At 43.8% G+C, this 23,932-nt stretch overlaps 3 protein-coding genes across 3 annotated transcripts in view; 1 reads left to right on the forward strand and 2 right to left on the reverse strand.

Moving 5' to 3' along the window:
- Positions 1 to 4,174, forward strand: part of LOC134207841 (interferon-related developmental regulator 2) — a 37,535-nt gene extending 33,361 nt beyond the window's left edge. The window contains exon 2 of the mRNA XM_062683794.1: positions 2,368 to 4,174. Within this exon, the coding sequence (XP_062539778.1) occupies positions 2,368 to 3,653 (1,286 nt within the window). The 3' untranslated portion in view covers positions 3,654 to 4,174. The remainder of the gene's footprint in view (positions 1 to 2,367) is intronic.
- On the reverse strand, positions 32 to 2,029 carry LOC134216914 (uncharacterized). Its single transcript, XM_062695681.1, has 3 exons — positions 1,139 to 2,029; positions 816 to 1,074; positions 32 to 750 (listed from the first exon to the last, which is right to left on the reverse strand). The coding sequence occupies exons 1-3, from the start codon at positions 1,675 to 1,677 to the stop codon at positions 418 to 420; spliced, it is 1,131 nt and encodes a 376-aa protein (XP_062551665.1). The 5' UTR covers positions 1,678 to 2,029; the 3' UTR covers positions 32 to 417.
- Positions 4,175 to 19,775: 15,601 nt separating the features above from the next.
- On the reverse strand, positions 19,776 to 21,449 carry LOC134216924 (ferritin light chain-like). Its single transcript, XM_062695690.1, has 3 exons — positions 21,263 to 21,449; positions 21,083 to 21,186; positions 19,776 to 20,572 (listed from the first exon to the last, which is right to left on the reverse strand). Exons 2-3 carry the CDS (start codon positions 21,174 to 21,176, stop codon positions 20,010 to 20,012), a joined length of 657 nt encoding a protein of 218 aa, XP_062551674.1. The 5' UTR covers positions 21,177 to 21,186; positions 21,263 to 21,449; the 3' UTR covers positions 19,776 to 20,009.
- Between the last annotated feature and the right edge of the window lie 2,483 nt (positions 21,450 to 23,932).

Here is a 23,932-nt window from a genome sequence, read left to right on the forward strand (position 1 = left end):
CAAAAACATGCACAGGAATCTTCCAAAAAATAGGAAACTCAGATTTTTAAAATTTATTTTATTTTTCTGCGTATATTTATAAACACTGCTAGTGGAAAAACAATCTGAGACTTTTACTCAAAACTTGTATGGTAATAGAAAAAATCCCTTTTAGCTATTCGATAACGAGTACATAGCACTAAGGATAGCCCTATCCTGGACATGGGTCAACATAACAATAATTTCGTTCAACAATTCAACATTATCTAACTTTTAATGCTATACATGAATGATTGTCAAATTCTACCAAAATCTGTGAATTATTCTGACCTCGAACCGTAGAAAAATCTTCCATTCTCTTGATGGGTGTAGAAGTGATAGAATTGTTTTTTTTTTGCAATATGCAAATTTAATTTGATAACATTTGTCACTTTAAAACTAGTTATATTTCAGTTCATCAATCCTTGTTAACGGTAACAACTTAGCGTAAAACGATTCATGCACAACATGATCTATGGTAATGTCTTTAATCGATCGACAGCCTGCCAACGTCATTGTAATTTCCAACTCTTTTGTCAGCAAATCCAAAATCTGTTCCACACCTTGTTGCCCATCAACAGCCAAACCCCACAGTGTGGGCCTTCCAAACAGTACCATTTTGGCGCCCAACGCAATGGCTTTGAATACGTCCGTTCCTCCAGTAATTCCTCCATCCATGACAATGGTTGTTCGATCACCGACTGCCTTTACTATCTCCGGAAGTGCCTCGATCTAATAAATGTATGAAGAATGTTAATAAATTGTTATATATCGCAAAACTTGGTAAATAGTCCTACCGAGGCCGGAACTGAATCCAGTTGTCTAGCTCCGTGGTTTGACACCCAGATGCCTTCAACACCCATGTCAGCTGCAAGGATGGCATCCTCTTTGGTAAGAATTCCTTTCACTATCACCGGAAGGCTGGTGAAGTTGGTCAACCATTCCACATCATCCCAGGAAAGAGTGGGATCTATTCTCTCCGCTATGTACTCGCCCAACCCCGAACCACCTTGGCTTCGTACTCCGGTAGCGAGATTGCCTTCAAAGTTGGCCAAGCTGGAAAGGATAACGATGTCGTTATTTAACGCATACCTTACGCTTATACTCCCCTCACACTTACATCAGATGCGGTGGCAGCGAAAACTTATTTCTGATATCGGCTCTCCTCATTCCGAACACAGGAGCATCGACGGTCAGTACGATGGCCTTGAATCCGGCTTTTTCTGCCCGCCTGACCAAGCTCTCCGTCAGTTGCCGATCGCGATAGACGTACAGCTGGAACCACTTGGGCGATCCGGGAGCTGCGGCAGCCACCTGCTCCATCGAGCTGGTCGCGAGCGTACTCAACGTGAACGCAACTCCCCGGCTGGCAGCGGCCCTGGCAGTGGCCAGCTCTCCGTCCGGGTGAGCCATCCGCTGCATCGCCGTTGGCGCGATTCCGATTGGCAGCGAGAAGCGATCGCCGAACACGCTCACCGATAAATCATGCTGCGCGGCACCTTTCAAAACACGTGGCCGAATACGCAGTCGGTCGAAACAAACCTGATTCAAACGCAGAGACAGCTCGTCACCGGCGCCGCTTCGATAGTAGTCAAGCGCATTGCGCGGGATAATCTCGAAGGCGCGTTTCTCGTAATCTTTCAGCGATGCTTGTGCCATTGTTAAAGATTGCTTTCACACTAACGGAAGAAAAGTAAATTTAAAACTCCGTCTTCTCTCGAGTGTTGTGCAGACGGTACGGATGGGATCACTTCTACTATGGTTTGTTGGCAGACGTACTATTAAAACTTTTTGCCTCTATTAAATAGATTTATTCCTTTTATAGTGATGTTACTGATCGTGTTCTGCTTTTTATTCGGGCCACAGTCTTGAACAATCTTTTTCTTCGGGCGCAGACTGTTTGGTTGTTGCTGTGTGAGAGTCTCGTGCCGCCCGTTGCGTAGCATTTGCATGAATGTTCGGTTCGTGCGCATAAAAGTGTGCTGGTCGCAGATACTGATTCATCAATGCTACCTAATCTCTCGTTTCAGCGAGAAAAAGTAAAATGAGTTGTACGTTGTGAAATGACTATACGAAAACATTAATAAATTGTACACTTCCAGTTACTTCAATACCAAACTATTACATAACGAATTTGTTATTCGTTTATTTTTAAGGAATCTAAAGTTTCTCATGGAGCAAAATTTTGCTTCTAGGAAGTTTCAGTTGATATATTTCTGACAGACGTTTTCGTGGTTTATTTTAGATAAATCTGTCACTCGGGCCACACCTCTTTACTTAACTCGCCAATACGATATATCATTAATAATCACCATAAATACTAATCAAAAAAATCTCTTTCGTTTCCAGCCAATGGCAATTCCCATCACAACAACGAATCCGACGACGACACATCCAACGACAACGCCAGCGTGTACTCGTGCCAGTCGGAAACGCTGAACGATGGCTACAACAACAACAACAACACCGACGGAGACTCGTCCCAGGCGGAGAATGGCAGCGGCTTCGAAAAGTACGAGGAAAAGCTCCTCCAAGCCATCGAGAATGCCTCGGACAAATCGCTCCAGACCAGAATCAACGCATTCCAAGTGATCAACGAAACCCTGGTGCATCACTACATCCCGGACTTCATCGACGACCGCAAGATGACGCTGATGGATGCCATCGAAAAGTCCATCAAGAAGGGCAAGGGAGCCGAACAGGCCTGGGCCGCCAGGATCATTCCACTGCTGGTGATCCAACTGGAAGGCGCCCAGGAAATCAACGGGATGATGAATGTTTTGAAACCGGTCCTTCTGGCAACGGCCCAAGATGGGTCCGCTTCGTACGATGCTCGTGCCAAATGCTGCATGGCTCTCGGCTTGCTCAACTTTCTCGGAACTGACGACATCGGAGATCTACTGCCACTAATGAAAACCTTCGAGGGTATCTTCTCGGGAAGCTACCTAAAGGGAGACAGCAGCCCAAGCAGCGCCAACGCAGATGCCGCATCTCTGCACAGTGCGGCCCTCAGTGCATGGGCACTCCTGCTCACACAGATCCCATCCGGTGATCTGGTGTCGCTCGTAAACGGTAACAATCACATGATTCCCTCGGTCAACAAGCTCGTTGGAATGCTTCAAAGCCCTCACCTAGATGTTCGCATGATCGCTGGAGAAACAATTGCCCTGATCCTGGAGAGTGGTCGCTCGCACGATGAAAGCTTCCTGGAGGACGAACTGGGCGATCTGATCGAAGCTACACAGAAGCTTGCAACCGACGCGCACAAGTACCGTGCCAAGCGCGATCGCAAGGTACAGCGCGCCACGTTCCGCGACGTGCACCGCTACCTGGAGGAGGACATTTCACCGGAAATTTCGATCAAATTCGGCAAGGAGACGCTGCTGCTGGACACCTGGTCTCTGCACCACCAGTACATATGTCTGCGCAACGCGCTCGGCTTCGGAATGAACGTGCACCTGTCGGAGAACGAGTTCCTGCGGGACGTGCTCGATTTGGGCGCCAAAATGGACGAAATCGAGCGAAGTCAGAAGGTGGCCAAGGCCGAAAAGAAGTTCATCAATGCGGCGGCGTTCAAGGCGCGCACCATAAGCAGGGGCAAGAACCGCGACAAACGATCCGCCGTTGTCAACTGAACGTCGTGTGCACGGGGGGTGACTTGCGAAGGTCGTTGTATATAGGATTGTGTGATTTGTAGTTTTATATTTCTGGATTAGAATTTTTTAAATTTCCTTTTTTTTTCTTTATCGACATTTAGGACTATTACACATATTTGCAATTCAGGTTTATTTTAAGATTGCTTTATTGTTAATCATAATTTCGTAAAATTACTATTACTGGGATGTTATACTTTAGTGTAGCCAAAATATTAATAAACGACCGATCGTATATTTTCGTTGATCTAAAGAACATGTTTGCACTTCAAGTTTCCAGTGTAGTAATTGTGGTTGGAGTTAATATAAAAAACTATCAAACATCTTATATAATATGATAGTCCTCACTACGTATAATAACCCTCGTATGAAAACTTTTAAACACTGCAAAAATAGGAAGAATACAAAATAACAAATCGCATGTAGGAAATTCGTTTATGTGTTTATCAATAAAGCCGCTAGATTCGTTACTCTAAAACATAAGAGTGATCCTAAAAGGCAAACCAATGTGCAATACTAATTTTACTAGGAAAGAAAATTCCTTGGAACTGCTGCAAGGTCTACTGTGTTGGTCTGCGTCGACCGTGTGACTTATCAAGCTGAAGATACGAGATCTGACAACAGTTACGAAGAAAAGCAGGTTAGTTAAATCAACCATGGATAAAAACACTGGAATGCATTGGGGCGAAACATAAGATATCTACATTGAATCAGCCAAAAAATGACCTACAGCTCGGATCAAGAGACGACACAATTTTGGAAAGAGATCCTAATTGATGGGTGCGAAACACTTTTCCCCTAAAGCAACCAAGTTAAAGTTGGTCGTCTGTTGTCCGTGGAAGACTGCGGGCCTAATGAGCTTTTTGTAAATGGTTGGTCTATTTGGTACGACTGTGCTTTTTCTCTTTCGATCGAAGTGTCTTGTGGAGTCAAAACTAAGTACGATTTCTTGCCGTATTGTCATTAAGTTGCTCTTCATGGTGCTGCGGCCGCGGTTTAAATTTCGAAGGAAAGCTGATGGGGCTGAGAAATATGTTTGAAAGCTTGATGGCACGTTACGATAAGAACCTCCGGCGATAAAGCAGTTGCTTTTGTGATGCAGTTGCAGATAGACCAGGACATCAGGACATCGATCGTTGCCTGGGAAAGGCTGGATGAGCGTTTTGAAGACAAACAGATTATCGTTGACAAGCATATCGACGCGGTGTTCAACATGCTGTCTATCAAAAATAAAAGTGCAATTGGATAACGGACGCTGATTTATGCGTTTGTGAAGTGGTCAAGAGAGTGACTGAGAATTAAAACACGTTACAGAAAAGTGGGCCCTATCTACTTCCAATGCAGCGAAGCCTCTCAGTTGAACATACCGGAAACCATCAAGTTGACTAATCCTGGATTCAACGTACCCGGTCCTGTGCATTTGCTCTGCAAGAAACTTCCCTTGGTTGGATTGTGGGCAGTCTAATTCCAACTAGCGAATTGTGACTTTGGTCCAACGTTGATACATTTTTGCCTTTCGCGTATACTAAGTATACGTAAAGGCTATAGGATCACTCCAAAACCGCTTTCACTATTGAAAATTTTCCCAATCGGTCATTGTGTTCCGGAGTTATTAAAAAAACATTGTTTTTTCAGTTCAATCAATGTTAATTGCCTATTTCCAGGGATTAAACCACCCGACTTGGACATTAATTTACAATGTTGTGAAAACTCATATGTGAATTTGTACGATATGGGGAAGATATTGATTTGGAAAATATATTGGAGGTAACCACTTTCCCTTCGAAGGGACTCGAACCCATGACCCTACAGTACGCTAGACTGGTACTTTAACCAACTAAGCTACGAAGGACCTCCGTCGGCCTTCGCAACCTAGCGGCTACTGAACGAGCTCAAGATTCCCAAATTGGACGCATAGTCAAATCACTCGCAATCCATTTCTCAAGCCAATACTTCCACATGTGCATAGTACACGTTCATATGAGAGGAACGTGAGTATTTAGAATGTCTGTAAGTACATCTTATCGACGAAGCAAATTAGATGGAAACCAACGGATTGTGGATCAGCGTATCTGTAATTACTGTGGACAACGAGGACACGTGCGGAGAAGATGCTACAAACTCAAGCAAGATAGGAACGATGAAGCTAACCATGTTTACATCCAAAAACCTAGTCCGATTCCGGATAGCTTGTCCGAGCAACAGGAAAGTTTGAGGGAAATGGATTGTGACCCATATACTTACTTGATACTTGATAGGCTACAGCTCTTCGATGAACCTACGCCGAATGGAGTATCCTTCTCCACTGGACTCGATCCTGGGCCAATCGATTCCAGTCGCCCTGAACATTGAGCGCCCTCAGGTCCTCTTCAACTGCAAAAAGCCATCGTGTACGCGGCCTTCCACGAAGCCTGCGGCCTCTTCCGGGTTCTCTACTAAATATTATCTTCGCTTGACGTTCTTCCGGCATACGAACAACGTGATCAGCCCACCGTAGTCTGCCGTGTTGTATAAGCTTAATAATATCCAGCCCTTTATACACCTGGTACAATTCGTGATTCATGCGACGCCGCCAGATGCCGTTCTCCTGTTTACCGCCGAGTATTGTCCGCAGCACCTTACGCTCAAACACTCCGAGAGCTCTCCGATCAGCCTCCTTTAACGTCCATGTCTCATGGCCGTATAAAGCCACCGGAAGAATCAGAGTAGTATACAGCGCGAGTTTTGTTTTCGTTTGCAGACTACGGGACTTAAGCTGGTTACGAAGTCCGTAATAAGCCCTATTTGCAGCTGCAATACGCCTTTTCACCTTGCGGGTAACATCATTATCTCACGTCACTAATGTTCCAAGATACACAAATTCTTCTACCACTTCAAATTTTTCACCATCCAGCACTATTTCGCTACCACCACCACTAATGAACCCACGTTGATTACCAGCGACCATGTACTTCGTTTTGCTGGTATTGATCGTGAGTCCAATCCTCGCTGTCTCCCTCTTAAAAGGCGCAAAAGCCTCTTCCACGGCACGGCGATCAATTCCGATAATATCGATATCGTCCGCAAATCCCAGGAGCATATGCGATTTTGTGATAATGGTACCGCTTATTTGCACACCAGCTCTCCTAATCGCTCCCTCGAGCGCTATATTGAACAGTAGATTCGAGAGTGCATCACCCTGCTTTAATCCATCTAAGGTAACAAATGACGTCGATATTTCATCCGCAACCCTTACACTTGATTTCGATCCGTCCAACGTTATATGAATCAGCCGTATCAGTTTCGCCGGAAAACCATGTTCAAGCATAATTTGCCATAATTCATTCCGTTTCACTGAATCGTACGCCGCCTTGAAATCAATAAACAGATGATGTGTCTGCAAGTTGTACTCCCGGAATTTATCAAGGATTTGTCTCAGGGCAAACATTTGATCCGTCGTTGATCGGCCCTCACGAAAACCTGCTTGGTATTCGCCGACGAAGGACTCTTCAAGCGGTCTCAATCTGTTGAACAGAATACGGGACATAATTTTGTACGCCGAATTAAGGAGGGTTATTCCTCGGTAATTGGAGCACTCCAGTCTGTGCCCTTTCTTAAAGAGAGGGCAAATGAGGCCGTCCAACCAGCTAGCAGGCATTTCCTCGTCTTCCCATATTTTCGACATAATATGGTGCAGAACTTCATAAAGCTGCTCACTGCCATGTTTGAGAAGTTCAGCCGGGAGCTGGTCCTTCCCGCAGCCTTATTGTTTTCAGCTCTTTGACAGCTTTTTAACCTCATCTAGTGTAGGTGACTCCACAGCTTGTCCATCGTCGCTAATATTTATTCTGTTCACCGATGCACCGTCACTTCCTCCATTCAACAAAGTCTCGAAGTGTTGCTTCCACCTGGCAGCCACTTCAGTTTTATCTGTCAGAAAATTCCCTTGTTGGTCGTTGCACATGACGGGAGATGGCGCTGTCTTTCTCCGCACGCCATTGACAGACTCATAAAACCTCCGCATATCGTTCTGCTCCATTTTTTCCTGCGCCTCACTATTAACTTGTTCTTCGTACTCTTTTTTCTTCCTGCGGTGGGTTCGTTTTTCGGCTGCTCTTGCTTTCTTGTACCGATCTCTATTCGATCGGGGTACCTGACACCAATATAACCCATATAACAATGACGCAAATGATTTCGAATTGGAATGTATGCATATTTCTTCCATCAATAATTCTAGTAATTCCTGTTTGCCAGATGTTTCTATTGAAAATAATTTGGTGCAGATGGAGGTTGACTGTAGCTCTTCGGTAACAGTGATGAGCTAAAATGAGTATGTCTTGCAATTTAAACTACCTTTGTGTAAAAGTTCTAATCAACTGTTAGTGCTTGATTGTGATTACCAGTTTATTCATTTGCTGAGTAGAACGTGGTTGGATAATTTTCACGCCAACTGTAGATTTTTTTTTATGTTTTTGCCTTTCTCGTACAACTAAGTTGTACCGAAAGGCTATCATTTCACTCTGGAAATGAACTTTTTATAGAAGCCTCTGAGACCCATAGTATTATATACCAATCGACTCAGCTCGACGAGCTGAGCACATGTCTGTCTGTCCGTGTGTATGTATGTGTGTATATGTGTGTATGTGTGTGCACAAAAGCTATAAAAAACATTAGACAACTTTTCGTATAGTAATCCTTAACCGATTTTCTCGCAACAAGTTTCATTCGACAGGGGACAAAGCCTTGTTGATCACTATTGAATTTAATAACGATCGGTCGTTGCGTTTCAAAGTAATGAAGAAAATGGTACATCGGACCATATAAACCCCATATAAGGTGGATGTCCTAACTAAATGCGAGAAAGGCACCACCAACGCTATGTGGATTAATCTGGGTTTTTTTTACAATTAAACAATCATTCCACGTCGAACAGCCGTGAGAGACGGTCGTTTTCTCCACGGACAGTCGGTTTTCCTCGGGTTTTCCTGGACACAGTGGCGTAGCCAGAAAATTGGTCTGGGGGGGGTTTCCCGAACATTTTTTTTTTTGGAAAAAAAAATTTCTTCTGAAAATTTTGGCTCTGGGGGGGGTTTTATGCCCAAAACCACCCCCCTGGCTACGCCACTGCCTGGACAGTCAGGTTTTTGCCGTAGGTTTTTGCCGTAGGTTTTTTTTCAGTGGAAGTGCAGTAGATTGCGTCAATTACGCAAGGAAGTTTTTTCGTTATTAATCGGCGTCCATCCGCAAGTGAATAATTCATCGCCCCACACCGTCAGTACCACGTGGTGAGCAAAGCCAACAAAAATCGTCATCCCCGATCGCTCGTTTCAACCGCCGGCGTCCCGCCACCCCGCGGCGTCCAACAGCCCAGCTGCAGCGCTGAGCGAGTGGTCGTCCGTCCAGTCAAGTGTGAGCCGCAACAACCGGCGTTGGCGACATTGTAGTATTAGAGATAAGTATAGAAAGTTTCTTCTGCTGTTTTCCCCTTCCCACAATCTTTTCGATTAGTTTTTTTTTTATTCTCTCGTCTTTCCCCTGTATTTCAAATCATTATTTTTGTGTTAGTTGTTTTTTTCTCTCTCCCAGTAGTAAGTGTTAATTTTAAATAGTGTGTGCCTCGCTCCCGCGGGTCACTTCGTGTCCGCAATGAGCGAAGGCGAGAATGGCGGGGGTTTATTGTACTCCCAGTCTGATGGTACCATGTTGCATTCTGGTCTAACGGAAAATAAGAGAGTAGACACTAGCAACGCTGTTTCCCCTACGATTCCCCGCCACAAGGCCTACCCTCCCAACTCTAGTGGGCCATACGTTGTTTTTTTCCGATCCAAAGGCAAACGATTGAATATCAGTCAGATCAGGGAAGTTAAGGATGCCATTCAACAGCTAAAGACCAATAAAGCAGCTGGTAAGGTCAAGATGGGCCCGGAAAAGCTGGCCACTTGCCTGCACAAACTGATAGTCAGAATCTGGGAAACCGAACAGCTACCGGAGGAGTGGAAGGAAGGGGTTATATGCCCCATTTACAAGAAAGGCGACAAACTGGAGTGTGAGAACTTTCGAGCGATCACCATCCTTAATGCCGCCTACAAAGTGATATCCCAGATCATCTTCCGTCGTCTGTCACCATTAGTGAACGAGTTCGTGGGAAGTTATCAAGCCGGCTTCGTTGACGGCCGCTCGACAACGGACCAGATCTTTACTGTAGAGTAGAGTGGGGCAAGAGTACGCACTTAGTTTTCAATCGATCATGTGGCTCTTATGAAGCAAGCTTCTGCATATCAAATCAGTGTCGATGATTCATATACTCTTCCTTTATGTTACCCAGTGGAAAAAATATTGAAATTATTGAGATTCGTTTTAGTAGAACCCTTATTGCAAGACAAGTGAAAAACGCACTCTTACCCCACCGGTGGGGTAAAAGTGCGCATCGGGTGGGTTAGAGTACGCATTTATCCAATCATGTGCTTTAAGTATATATTACTACAAATAAGAGTTAATAACATTTAATTGATGTTTAATGAGCATATATTAGGGAATGTTTGAAGATTACGTAACTCTTAAAGGGGGAGGGGGTCCTAAAAATGTGCACTTTCATACGAAAAACCATTGTTTTTATATATAAAAAAAACTACAGAGGTAAAAATATATATCAGGTTTCGCGTGGCGTATACAAAGGCATTTTCCATAAAGAAAGTCCACCAATCACGTAACGTAAAATTTGGCTATTTCATCACCCCTCCCCCCCTATCTTACACTATTTGTATGAATCCTCTAAAAATTATATGGATCGTCACACATCTCACAACCCCTCCCAGCTAAACGTTGCGTAATTTATGAATGTTTCTTTTGATTAAAAGAAATTATCATTTAGATGAAATTGTGTTTTCGTACTATGTTTAGGTGTACAACAAGTCCTAATACAATTTCATTATTTCGCTTTAGTGCTTTGTTCGCAAAGTCCTTTCTAACACCGAATTTCTTCAACTTATCCTAAAAACTTGTAATAAGTTCAAATTCTATCCCCTTTTTCTTAGTTGTGGATATTTACGCTTTGGAAGAAGTCTTATTTCGGCCGGATATACGGGTTTGACATCATAACTTGAAGATTCATATGCGTACTCTTGCCCCACCGGTTCCTGCGTACTTTTACCCCACAGTCCCAAAAATTATTCAAGTAATGGTTTTGACTTCTTGGAAAACCAACCGGATTGGTGTTCTGCACCATAAAGAACTCTATACAATAGGTTATCGAAATGGTATAATGTTCACCTGATTGAACGTATATATGGTAATGAAATACTAGTTGCGGAAATCCAATTATTTTTAGCAAAATGACCAAAAAGTTATTTAACTCCATATCTCCCTTGTTGTTTATTCAAATCGTTTACAATTACACATGATAATAGTTGGCCAGAATACCTGTCAAACTGATGCAGTACTGCTAGTTTATCTTTTTTTATTACTACAAAAAATCGAAAACGTACTCTTACCCCACGCGCACTCTTGCCCCACTCTACTCTACGGCAAATCCTTCAAAAATGCCGTGAATACCAGGTCCCAACGCACCATTTGTTCATTGAATTGCAGGCGGCATACGACAGTATAGACCGCGTAGAGCTATGGAAAATTATGGACGAGAACAGCTTCCCTGGGAAGCTTACCAGACTGATCAAAGCAACGGTGGATGGTGTGCAAAACTGTGTGAAGATTTCGGGCGAACACTCCTGTTCGTTCGAATCGCGCCGGGGACTAAGACAAGGTGATGGACTTTCGTGCCTGTTGTTCAACATTGCGCTAGAAGGTGTCATGCGGAGAGCCGGGTGTAACAACAAGGGTACGATTTTCAACAGATCCAGTCAATTTATTTGCTTCGCGGATGACATGGACATTGTCGGCCGAACATTTGCAAAGGTGGCAGAACTGTACACCCGCCTGAAACGTGAAGCAACAAAAGTTGGACTGGTGGTGAATGCGTCAAAGACAAAGTACATGCTTGTGGGCGGAACCGAGCGCGACAGGGCCCGCCTGGGAAGCAGTGTTACGATAGACGGGGATACCTTCGAGGTGGTCGAGGAATTCGTCTACCTCGGATCTTTGCTAACGGCTGACAACAACGTTAGTCGTGAAATACGAAGGCGCATCATCTGTGGAAGTCGGGCCTACTACGGGCTCCAGAAGAAACTGCGGTCGAAAAAGATTCGCCACCGCACCAAATGTGTCATGTACAAGACGCTTATAAGACCGGTTGTCCTCTACGGACATGAAACATGGACAATGCTCGAGGAGGACTTGCAAGCACTCGGAGTATTCGAGAGACGGGTGCTTAGGACCATCTTTGGCGGTGTGCAAGAAGACGGTGTGTGGCGGCGAAGAATGAACCATGAGCTCGCCCAACTCTACGGTGAACCCAGTATCCAGAAGGTAGCTAAAGCCGGAAGGGTACGATGGGCAGGACATGTTGCAAGAATGCCGGACAACAACCCTGCAAAGATGGTGTTCGCTTCCGATCCGGCAGGTACGAGACGGCGTGGAGCGCAGCGAGTGAGATGGGCAGACCAGGTGCAGAACGACTTGGCGAGCGTGGGGCGTATCCGAGGATGGAGAGATGCGGCCTCGAACCGTGTATTGTGGCGTCAAATTGTTGATTCAGTGTTATCTGTTTAGATGTTAACTAAATAAATAATAATAATAATCAGTCAGATCAGTAAAGATCTGGAAAAGCGATTCTCGTCTGTCACAACCATTGACATGGTTGGGCCTAGTAAGCTGCGCGTCACTTGTTCTGATCGCAAACAGGCCAACGAGATTGCCACCTTTGAGTTCTTCACTCTAGAATATAAGGTTTATCTTCCATCAGCAGTGTGTGAGATCGGGGGAGTGATCACAGAGGGGAGCATGACTTGCGATGATTTGAAACAGGGTTGCGGCCGTTTCAAAAATGCTTCTCTGCCTCCTGTTAAGATACTGGACTGCAAACAAATGTATTCAGTGTCGCAGGAGGGGAGAATCGAGTTTATTCGCCTTCAGACTCCTTCTGTGTGACCTTCTCCGGGTCCGCACTGCCTGATTATGTGGTGATTGGAAAACTTCGTCTACCTGTTCGGCTGTATGTACCGAAGGTGATGAATTGTGTTAATTGCAAGCAGCTGGGCCACACCGCTCAGTACTGCTGCAATAAACCTCGCTGTGCATCGTGCGGAGAGAAGATGTGGATGGCGCGTGCAAGACGGCGCCGAAATGTGTTTATTGCAACGAAGGCCCTCCGCATGCTCTCGAAGCTTGCCCAACGTACATACAGCAGCGAATTCACCAGAAACGGTCTCTTCAGCAGCGTTCTCGACGAAGCTACGCCGAGATGCTGAGGAAGGCCGCTTCACCGGTTGTTTCTGACACCATCTACTCGTCTCTTCCTTTGGACGATCAAGGCAGCTCTGACTCTGAAGTTGGAAATGGGGTTCCCTTTGTTTTCAAAGGCTCAACGAGGAAAAGAGTAAAACAGAGCCAGCGACCCTCGAAAAGCCTAGAAAACAGCCTAAAAGTGAGTCCCATTCCAACATGGTCAAATCGCAAGCGGCCGGAAATGCTCAGAAACGTTCAACTTTTGTGGTTTCACATCAGGATGAACGAGAGTTTCCTCCACTTCCAGGAACATCAAAAATCCCTGATGTCCCAAGTTTTTCACATTTTCCACCAGAAATAGAGCATAGAGAGCGAACGGGACAACATCCGAGCGCTCCAATGTTCACGCTTTCTGGCATCGTGGAACTCATCCTCAACTTCTTTGATGCTTCCGACCCCGTGAAGAACATGGTCAAAGCCGTTCTTCCTATTATGACTCCTCTCCTGAAGCAGCTGAAGCAGAAAATGCCCCTCTTCGAGTTATTCGTATCCTTCGATGGCTAACTTAGTCAATAAGGGTAACATGATTTCGATTCTACAGTGGAACTGTCGAAGTATTCTTCCCAAATTAGATATTTTCAAATTTTTAGTTAACAAATTACAATGCGACGTTTTCGCTTTGTGTGAAACATGGCTAACACCAGATGTGAACCTTCATTTTCCGGATTTCAACATAATTCGTCGCGATCGGGCAAATCGTTATGGAGGGGTGCTGTTAGGGATCAAAAAACAACACTCCTTCTATAGAGTCGATCTTGCTCCGATGTCAGGCACCGAAGCCGTCGCATGTCAGGTGACTATTCGAGGAAAAGACCTCAGTATCGCCTCGATATATCTTCCTCCAAACACCGCGATATCTCGCAGAGATCTCTCGCACATCTGCTCGGTTATGCCCGAGCCACGGTTGCTCCTGGGAGATTTTAACTCCCACGGAACAGGCTGGGGGGAACTGTACGACGACAACCGTTCATCAATGATATACGACCTCTGCGACGACTTCAATATGTCAATTTTGAATACAGGAGAAGTTACACGAGTGGCTCCTCCAGCAAGAGATAGCCGTCTAGATCTTTCCATTTGTTCGAGCTCATTATCGTTGGACTGTACTTGGAAGGTGGTCCAAGATCCCCATGGTAGTGATCATTTGCCGATCGAAGTCTCGATTTCCAATGGACGTAATCCATCTGTTTCTATCGACCTCTCATATGACCTCACAAAGCACATCGATTGGGGAAAATATGCGGAGGCCATCATTAATGGTGTACAGTCGATAGATTCGCTTCCTCCGCGACAAGAGTACGAGTTTCTATCACAGTTGATCCTTGACAGCGCTCTTCAGGCACAACGCCGGCCGGTGCCAGGAGCTTCGGTTCGTAGGAAACCATACAGTCCGTGGTGAGATATCGAGTGTACACAACTTTATCGTGAGAAATCTGGCGCGTTTAAAGAATTTCGAAACACGGTTCGATCGTACTTCACAAACGATATATCGCGCTCGAGATCCAGTTCAAGAAGCTGGTCAAAGTGAAGAAACGCGGATATTGGCGCACTTTTGTTGAAGGTTTATCGCGCGAGACTTCAATGAAAACTCTGTGGACCGTCGGGAGAAGAATGCGCAACGCGTCGTCCGTAAACGAAGAGCGTGAAAGCTCGTCGCGGTGGATACTCGACTTCGCAAAAAAAGTTTGTCCGGATTCGGTGCCGGTGAAGAAAGGGTCACGTGATTCTTTTGCTAACAGGGATGATATAGATCGCCCGTTTTCGATGATTGAATTCTCGCTTGCTCTCCTTTCATGTAACAATTCCGCTCCTGGGATGGATAGAATCAAGTTCAATTTACTCAAAAACCTCCCAGACGTCGCGAAGAGGCGCTTATTGAGCTTGTTCAATCAATTACTGGAGTGCAACATTGTTCCGGATGATTGGAGGCAAGTGAGGGTGATAGCCATCCAGAAGCCCGGAAAACCCGCGTCGGATTGTAACTCGTATCGCCCCATCGCGATGCTTTCCTGTCTTCGGAAGCTGTTGGAGAAGATGATTCTCTTCCGGCTAGACAAATGGGTTGAATCGAATAGTTTGTTGTCAGATACACAATTTGGTTTCCGTAGGGGAAAGGGAACGAACGACTGTCTTGCGCTGCTTTCTTCAGAAATTCAGATTACTTTCGCTAAAAAAGAGCAAATGGGCTCAATATTTTTGGACATTAAGGGGGCTTTTGATTCAGTTTGCGTCGATGTCTTATCTGACAAACTCCACGCGTGTGGACTTTCAACACTTTTGAACAACTATTTGTACAATTTGTTGTCAGAGAAGCGTATGAGTTTTTCTCATCGTGACTTGACAACTTCACGAATTAGTTACATGGGTCTCCCCCAGGGCTCATGTTTGAGCCCCCTTCTTTACAATTTTTATGTCAGAGACATTGATGAATGTCTCATGGAAAATTGCACGTTAAGACAGCTTGCGGATGACTGTGTTGTATCCGTTTCGGGGCCAACCGCAGTTGATCTGCAAGGACCATTGCAAGATACTCTGGACAATTTGTCTACTTGGGCTACGAAGCTGGGTATCGAATTCTCTCCGGAGAAAACTGAGATGGTTGTCTTTTCAAAAAAACATAAGCCGGCAAAATTCCCGCTCCAACTGATGGGTAAGACAATCACTCATAGCATGTCTTCAAAATACCTCGGGGTCTGGTTCGACTCGAAATGTACCTTCGGGAAGCACATTGTGTATCTGACACAAAAATGCCAGAATCGGATCAACTTCATGCGATCGATAACCGGAACATGGTGGGGAGCGCATCCCGAAGATCTTATAACGTTGTATCGAACAACCGGTCGGTCCTCGAATACGGTAGTTTCTGCTTCCAGTCCGCGGCTAAAACACACATGTTGAAGCTTCAACGGATTCAGTACCGCTGTCTCCGTATCGCGTTAGGTTGTATGAATTCGACTCATACGATGAGCCTGGAAGTACTTGCGGGAGTACTGCCTCTGACAGATCGTTTCGCGGAATAATCGCTCCGGTTCCTCATCCGCTGTGAGGTTCTCAATCCATTATTGGTCATTGACAACTTCGAGAAGCTGCTCGAACAAAACCCTCAATCTCGATTAATCAGTATTTACCACTGGTACATAACGCTGGAGGTAAGCCCTTCTTCGGTAGATACCAATCGTGCTAACTTCTTAGACTCCTTCAGTTCCTCTGTAATTTTTGATCTGTCCATGAAACAGGAGGTTCATGGAATACCAGACTTCCTTCGTCCGGAGGTCATACCTCCATTATTTGCAAGCAAATACGGGCACGCCAGCGAGGAGAGAAGCTTTTTCACAGACGGGTCAAAAATGGATGACTCCACTGGTTTCGGTGTTTTTAACGTTTTTCATAGCGCCTACTTTAAGCTCAAAGAGCCTAGCTCCGTATATACTGCTGAGCTAGCAGCTATACACTATTCTCTCGGGCAGATCGCATCCCTACCTCCTGACCATTTTTTCATCTTCACCGACAGTCTAAGTTCCTTGGAGGCTGTTCGGTCAGTGAAAGCGGTTAAGCACTCAGCGTATCTCATGAATGGGATACGGAAAGCTTTGAGTGCTTTATCACAACGGTCTTACACAATCACCATGGCTTGGGTCCCTTCTCATTGCTCGATCCCGGGAAATGAGAAAGCGGACTCTCTGGCTAAGGTGGGCGCTATGGAAGGTGATATTTACGATCGGCAAATCACCTTCGATGAATTTTTCTCATTAGTTCGTCAGGAAACCTTGATCAGTTGGCAAAAAAATGGACAAATGAGGAGATGGGTAGATGGTTGTATTCAATTCGCTAACAGGTGTCGAAACGGCCATGGTTCAAAAATGAAATTGGGACGAGACTTCATTCGAACCATGTGTCGTCTAATGTCCAATCACTACTCTTTAAATGCACATCTTTTTCGAGTGGGGCTCTCAGAAGGCAATCTCTGTGTTTGCGGCGCAGATTATCAGGATATTGACCATGTCGTGTGGGCGTGCGAGGAGCATCGTGGCCCTAGATCCGCGCTAACTGAACATCTTCGGGTCCGAGGAAAGCAGCCAAAGCCTATTAGGGAAGTGCTGGCGGGTCTTGATCTCGAATACATGTCCCTTGTCCACCAATTTTTGAAAGTTGCTGATGTTAGATTATAATTGTCGTCCATCCATCCCTTTGCTGTCGTAATTCCTTAAGAATGTCTTCCTCTTGTTGTACATCATCTCAATATCTGTCGTTAATCCCTCCCGTATGTCTTCCTCTCATCGTTGTCTCCCAAAACAAAAGTTTGTCTCGTTTCAGATTTGAAACATTGCCAAGGATTTCAACTGTGTAAACATCAGCATTGTAATTAATTAAGCACCCTAAATTCCCTTCCTTTCCTATTGTATAATTGTATTCCCTAACCTCGACCAAACCGCGAGTCTTTCGGTTCCCCAAAACTAACATTATTGTATAAGAATCATGAAAAACTGTACTCTAAAACATGAATTCGGCTCCGTAACGCTTAACGGCAAATGAGCCTTCCAAATAAATGATAGTTTAAAAAAAAATTAAACAATATTTTTGTAAAACAAATTAAAGCACTAATTGCAGATCAGATTGAACCTGGTGATGTATTTGTCAATTATTTGAGTAAAGCTGTGTCTAATGCTGATATTGAAGAAGGAAATAATTTTCCATAATTTTTATTATAATTTTTTAACGAATTAGGCTACGGACGATCAATCAGGCGCTAATGCTCATGTTGATTCCTGATTGTATACAATCATCGAAGGACTGTTTCCGCGCCATGAACATGGTTAACTTCCGTAGTACTGCTAACTTCGTCATTCGATGTACTATGGAGGCCCTAAATGGCTTCGAATTGGCTGATGACGTTGCACTCTTCGTTCAACGGCGCTCTGATATGCAGAGTAAGCTCTTCGACCTTGCCGAGCGCTCCTCTTCGGCAGGTTTAGTCATCAACGTCAACAAAACCAAATCGTTGGATGTAAACACGGCGACCCCTTCCAGTTTCACAGTAGCCGGGCAACCAGTGGAGAATGTTGAAAGCTTCCAATATCCTGGTAGCCAAATGGCGTACCTTCCCCTCGGATATGTTACCTTGCCGCGGTGGGTCGGCTTACGCCATTAGCACTGAGATGGCAACCAAAGACATATCCTGTCGTGGTGGTATCACATGTTGACTATTTTTGTTTGGTGCCGCGTTACATATCTGGCATTGACGCACTAATTTACGGCTTTTACATGTGATCCAACGGACGTCGTGTCTTGGAGCCTTGAATGGTAGTGCAGTCAGGCAGAGGCCTTTTTCATCAGTGATAATGATGTGAGTTCTCTTCTTTTCGGCAATACTTTTCTGATGCGTTCCCTGTGACGCTGAGTCGTAGCCACGCTTACATTTAGCTAGCTAGGCATTTATTGAAAAACAAAGTATTCAAGACATTCGTAGGGAATCGACTGCTGGATTCACTGAGTAGAAGTTTTTTCAAAACTAGGAACGTGGTGCCAGTTTTATTTTGTTATGCGTCACTTTGAAGAGCAATAATAAAAAAATACCACACATTATAATGATGTGATATGAACAATCTTATAACAGCTTCATTTTCGATAATTTTTACAAATAGATAGGCAATAGGCGTGATGAGTTTGCCACCGAAAAGTGAATCCTATAGCTGACCTTGATTAGAACTTAATAATCATAATCACCGTAATTAATCAACGATAAAGCTACTTGTGAAAACAGTTTAAAGCTATAGGCAACCTTGACAAAAAAATATAATGGAACAAACTAAGTTCTTTAGCAGTTTCCACTTTGACATGATACAACTTACATTGAGTTTGTAGTGTCGACACAGCTTAAAAACATTGACGAAACAATGACTTAGGTAAACAAAGTGATTTGACGAACGCATAACCTACACTCAGAACAAAAAAAGTCAATTAATTTTCATTCTGCATAAATAAAAGTTAAAAAATAGAACACTAATACGCAATATTTTTTTTATATTTTCAATGTGGTCACAAAAAGCTAACACATTAAATAACTTATAATTGTACTATATGACTAAGTGGCCTTTCAAACCACATCAGCTGCTTCCAAGGCAAAAAAGAAGACATTGCGTTTTAAACATTGCTTTTAATAACTAGAAAAACGTTGTTCTAGAAATCTTGAAATTATCATGTGTACAGGATCCATAAGTAAAAAGTTAAAAAGCCGTTTGGTGCGGTTTGGAAAAAGCCTTGCCATTTATAGGCAATACAGCCTTTCGAAACACTTTGTGTACGATAATGAAAAAAAAAACCCAGATTAATCCACCTAGCGTTGGTGGTGCCTTTCTCGCATTTAGTTAAGACACCAACCTTACATGGGGTTTATATGGTCCGATGTACCATTTTCTTCATAACTTTTAAACGCAATGACCGATCGTTATAAAATTCAATAGTGATCAACAAGGCTTTGTCCCCTGTCGAATGAAACTTGTTGCGAGAAAATTGGTTAAGGATTACTATACGAAAAATTGTCTAATGTTTTTTATAGCTTTTGTGCACACACATACACACGGACAGACAGACATGTGCTTAGCTCGTCGAGCTGAGTCGATTGGTATATAATACTATGGGTCTCAGAGGCTTCTATAAAAAGTTCGTTTTCGGAGTGAAATGATAGCCTTTCGGTACAACTTAGTTGTACGAGAAAGGCAAAAACGCTTTAATACATTCTTTCACAGATTATTTTTTAAATTTTATCACTAAAATGCAGTTTAATCCGCTATAAAATAAATCAGCTACATGAACATTAATTACGCAACACATAAAATTTACTGCCAATAATTAAATCGAATTACGTTAACATATGCTTTATACTATGATGTCTTGAATTGCAATCTCATTCGAGATCTACATCACGCTACTGGCGAATTAATCGCATCCTTTCTTATCAGCTCATTCCGCCTTATCGAGATAATCGTCAAACAGCTGAACGCCCAACGCCTTGGTATTAGCCTCATTAATGATATCGTTCAAATTTTTAATGTAGCCGGACAGCTTGCGGATCTGTCCGCTCTGGTATTCGATCAGCTTCTCATCCAGATAGTGGGCCACGTCCGGATCGTAGTGCTTGGTGCTGTCGGCGTGCGAAATCTTCTTGTGCATACGGTGGGCCTCCGTGGCCAGCAGTTTCTCGTACTCCAGGGCCAACCCCAGCGAGGAGGTCTCGTTGCTCTGCAGCAAACTGGCCACGTCGTGCACACTGGTGGAGCCCTCTTCGCCCAGCTGGACGTAGCCACCGCGACGGCTTTGGTACTTGATCAGCTCGATGGTGTCCTCCCAGGCTTTGTCCGACACCTTGCGGTATAGTTTCTCGAAGCCAGGCCGGTCCAGACTGTAGACGTCGAACGCCGACGAGAGCAGCAGGAAGTCGTACGACTTATCCAGCATCTGCTTGGTGTACTTGTTCAAGTCGCTTTGGACGTGCGGAAAACCGGAGAAGAGGGAAGTGCATGTTCCTGTTGAGATAAGATAGCAGCTGGGCTTATTCTACGAGTAAAGTGACGGTGAGTAGATTTTGGCAAGTCTCAAGTGATCGGCCATGTAATTCAAATGGGGACATACGGTCATTCTCATTTCATTAAAGCGATCTCACGTCACTCTTCTTGTAGAACAAGCTCATTGCCCAATGAATCAAATTCATTAATAAAATTTAATAAACTCGATCATAAGTTATATGGCCCAACTGGTAGAATGATTCATACACTTGGGAAATGGCTTATTATATGTGGCTTCAATTATCCTTTACTTATTAATGGTTTCAATAACCTGCTGTGAAGTCTAAGCTAAACCACTAAACGTGTCACGCTACGAGCCCTGTAACTATTTCATACATTAGCCACTATGACTAGTGCTATACTGTGGACTGAAATGAGTGACTTATCAGCTGAGAAAGTGGCTGAATCATTCTTTTGTTATAGGACTAAAAGTGGCGATTTCACAATGTGATTCCCAAAAAGGATTCCTACCTTTATCGATGGAGCAAGATCCGGTGCCACTGATGGCTCCGTTGACCAGGACGAGCCCGGCGGCCATTCCCACGATGAGCAAGTAGAGCTTCATGGTTGGAGCACTACAATGGAGGGCACAATTTTCATTGTTCTACGTATCAAGGATTTTCAAAAAATACACCATTTTGTAAAACTTACCTCCGATTTTGTGAATATTCTGTATTCGACAAAATCCAAATGCTGATAAACGCCTTTTCTTAGTTTGAAAATAATCGATAATCACCCTCAATCTTACTTCGCAGCAGATCAGAAAGTTTTTGTACGACGTAGATAAACAGCAGCCACAAAGCACCACAACAAAATTGATTCTAAACCTGCTGATGTATACTGACTGAGCTGAGTGAGAGAATAGTTTTGGAGTTGACTCTCATGAGAACCCTACCAGTGCTGCCGTGGATTATTTCGTATCTCTATATTGGCGAAAAAACGTAGCACACTGATAAAAAATACACGTTCGATTCATGTTTTTCGGAATATGGATATTTTCAATCAGCTGACACCATGAAGTCTAGTGTAATCCACATCATTATGATGTTCTTGACATTCTTATTTCAAATGACAAAGTTTGTATCTGAATTCATTATTGATACACTACGATATGATTCATATGCATATCCATGAATACCCATAACAAATACACGTTCGACTCGTATGTTCCAAAATGTTGATATTTCATTCCAAGTTCCACCATCAAGTCAAATGTATTTCACATCACTGAGATGTTCTTCTCAAACTCAGTTCAAATGACAATGTTTATAGCAAATTCCATACATGATACACCACGATGTCATATGTTTATCTTAAATATGTTCAGAATCAATCCAAACGAATTTAGGTAGGGATTCCGACGATACTCCATTTGTCATTATTCCAATAAAATGGCACATGTTCATGTATGTTTCGAAAAGGTTGTAACAGTTTTCAGCTAACAGCGATAGTGAACTATAGTTTTATATTAAATTCCACTTCAATAAAGAAGAAAAATAATATGTTTGAATATAATTCATGAAAAAAAGGGTATTAAACGATGGTGGAAGGAAGAGGCATTTCTTTGTTCAGTGACACGAAAGGCAGAAGACAGTGTGGCATGGGCGGATCAAGCAACCAAATTTAAGCAAAACTGCTATCATAGGTGAACATAAGTGTACGCCAACAAATTTACAAAGAACTTATTGCAATCTGTTAAAACTGTGAAAAAATATAGATTTTTTGTTTTCTTTTTTTAAATAATTTGTTTTTTGGTCTATTCGGAATGCGATTTTGTTGAAATAATAGCAAACTGTGTGGCAGTTAGTTTTTGTTAATCGTAGTAAGCCATCAGTAACATTTGAATTTGTAATCGAAGCAATCTAGTCAAGATTTGAATTTATACATAACGTCACCATAGCAACACCGGTTGCTATGCACTTAGTATATAACGACTGCATGGCAACCTGCAACTATAAAACCGGCCTCTGTGGCTAGATTCTTTTAGTCGTAATTGAATAAACCTCCAGTGTTAAAGTTATTAAAACGTGTTTCTCTTCAGGTTATGAGCCCAGTCACGCCATACCTAAGAGTAAAAGTGTAAAAAAGAAAGTTCTCGAAGCCGTTCCCAAATTCAAAATGTCCAGTGCGAGGAAAGCAGGAATCGTGCAGTTCGCAGGTGAAGGATATGACACGTGGAAGTTTCGAGTGGAGACTCAATTATCGGCCCATGGGGTGAAGGAAGCCATCACAAAGGATGCCCCGGAGGATGAGGAAGAAAATGAAGAATTCCAGGAAAACGATGAGAAGGCAAAAGCGCTGCTGGTGGCGTATATTGCGGATAGCCATCTCGAGTACGTACGCGACAAGCAAACGGCAAAAGAAATGTGGACGTCTTTAGCAAACACCTTCGCGAAAAAAGGTTTTGCTGCTCAGACGTACATTCGGCGATCGATGGCTTTGTTGCGGATGGAGGAAGGAACATCATTATCGGATCATTTCCGTCGATTCGATGAGCTGGGAAGACAGCTGAAAGACGCTGGTGCCACTGTTACTGAGCTCGACATGGTGAGTCAGCTTTTTATTTCGTTACCGCCTAGTTACGATGTGGTTACCACGGCGATGGAAAATTTGGACGATCAACAACTGAAGCTTGCGACCGTCAAAGCACGCCTTCTAGCGGAGGAGCAAAAGCGTTCTGGAAGAGAATCCGGTTCGAGTGCTACGAATGGGTCGGATGGAGTGGTGTTAGCGGCCAAATCCAGTAATCGACGTGGGAAATCATCGAAATTTTCCGGAAAGTGCTACCACTGCGGAGAGCTTGGACATAAGAAGTTTGATTGCCCCATGTTAAGGAAACGTTCGGGTCGCGCGCAGGTAGCTAAAATCCCTGTCGATAAGGAGGTGGCGCTGGTTTCAGGAGCAAAAAAGTGTCACGAGCAGAACGTAATCGAGTGGGTACTGGACTCGGGAGCAAGTTGTCACATGGTCAGTGACGAAAGCTATTTTGAGGAACTGCAAGTGCTACAAGATCCGTTTCACATCGACAGTGCGAAGGATGGTGAGGTGCTGGTAGCAACAAAGCAAGGTACGGCGAAGGGCAAGTCGCACGTTGGGAAAAATAGGTACACTTTGTCATTTGGGCAGGTGCTGTTCGTTGACAAGCTGAAGTACAATTTGCTATCCTTGGCGAAATTACTGAAGGCTGGAGTGCACGTTGAGTTCAAGCCAGATCGTGCAATCTTAACGAAGGATGGCGATATCATCGGTGTTGCAGAATTGAAAGGTAACCTTTACTATTTGCGTATGCATTCTATTCGATCTGCCTTAGTAGCCGACAAC

The sequence above is a fragment of the Armigeres subalbatus genome, chromosome 1 (assembly GCF_024139115.2).
Source record: "Armigeres subalbatus isolate Guangzhou_Male chromosome 1, GZ_Asu_2, whole genome shotgun sequence".
NCBI classification, from domain to species: Eukaryota; Metazoa; Arthropoda; class Insecta; order Diptera; family Culicidae; genus Armigeres; species Armigeres subalbatus.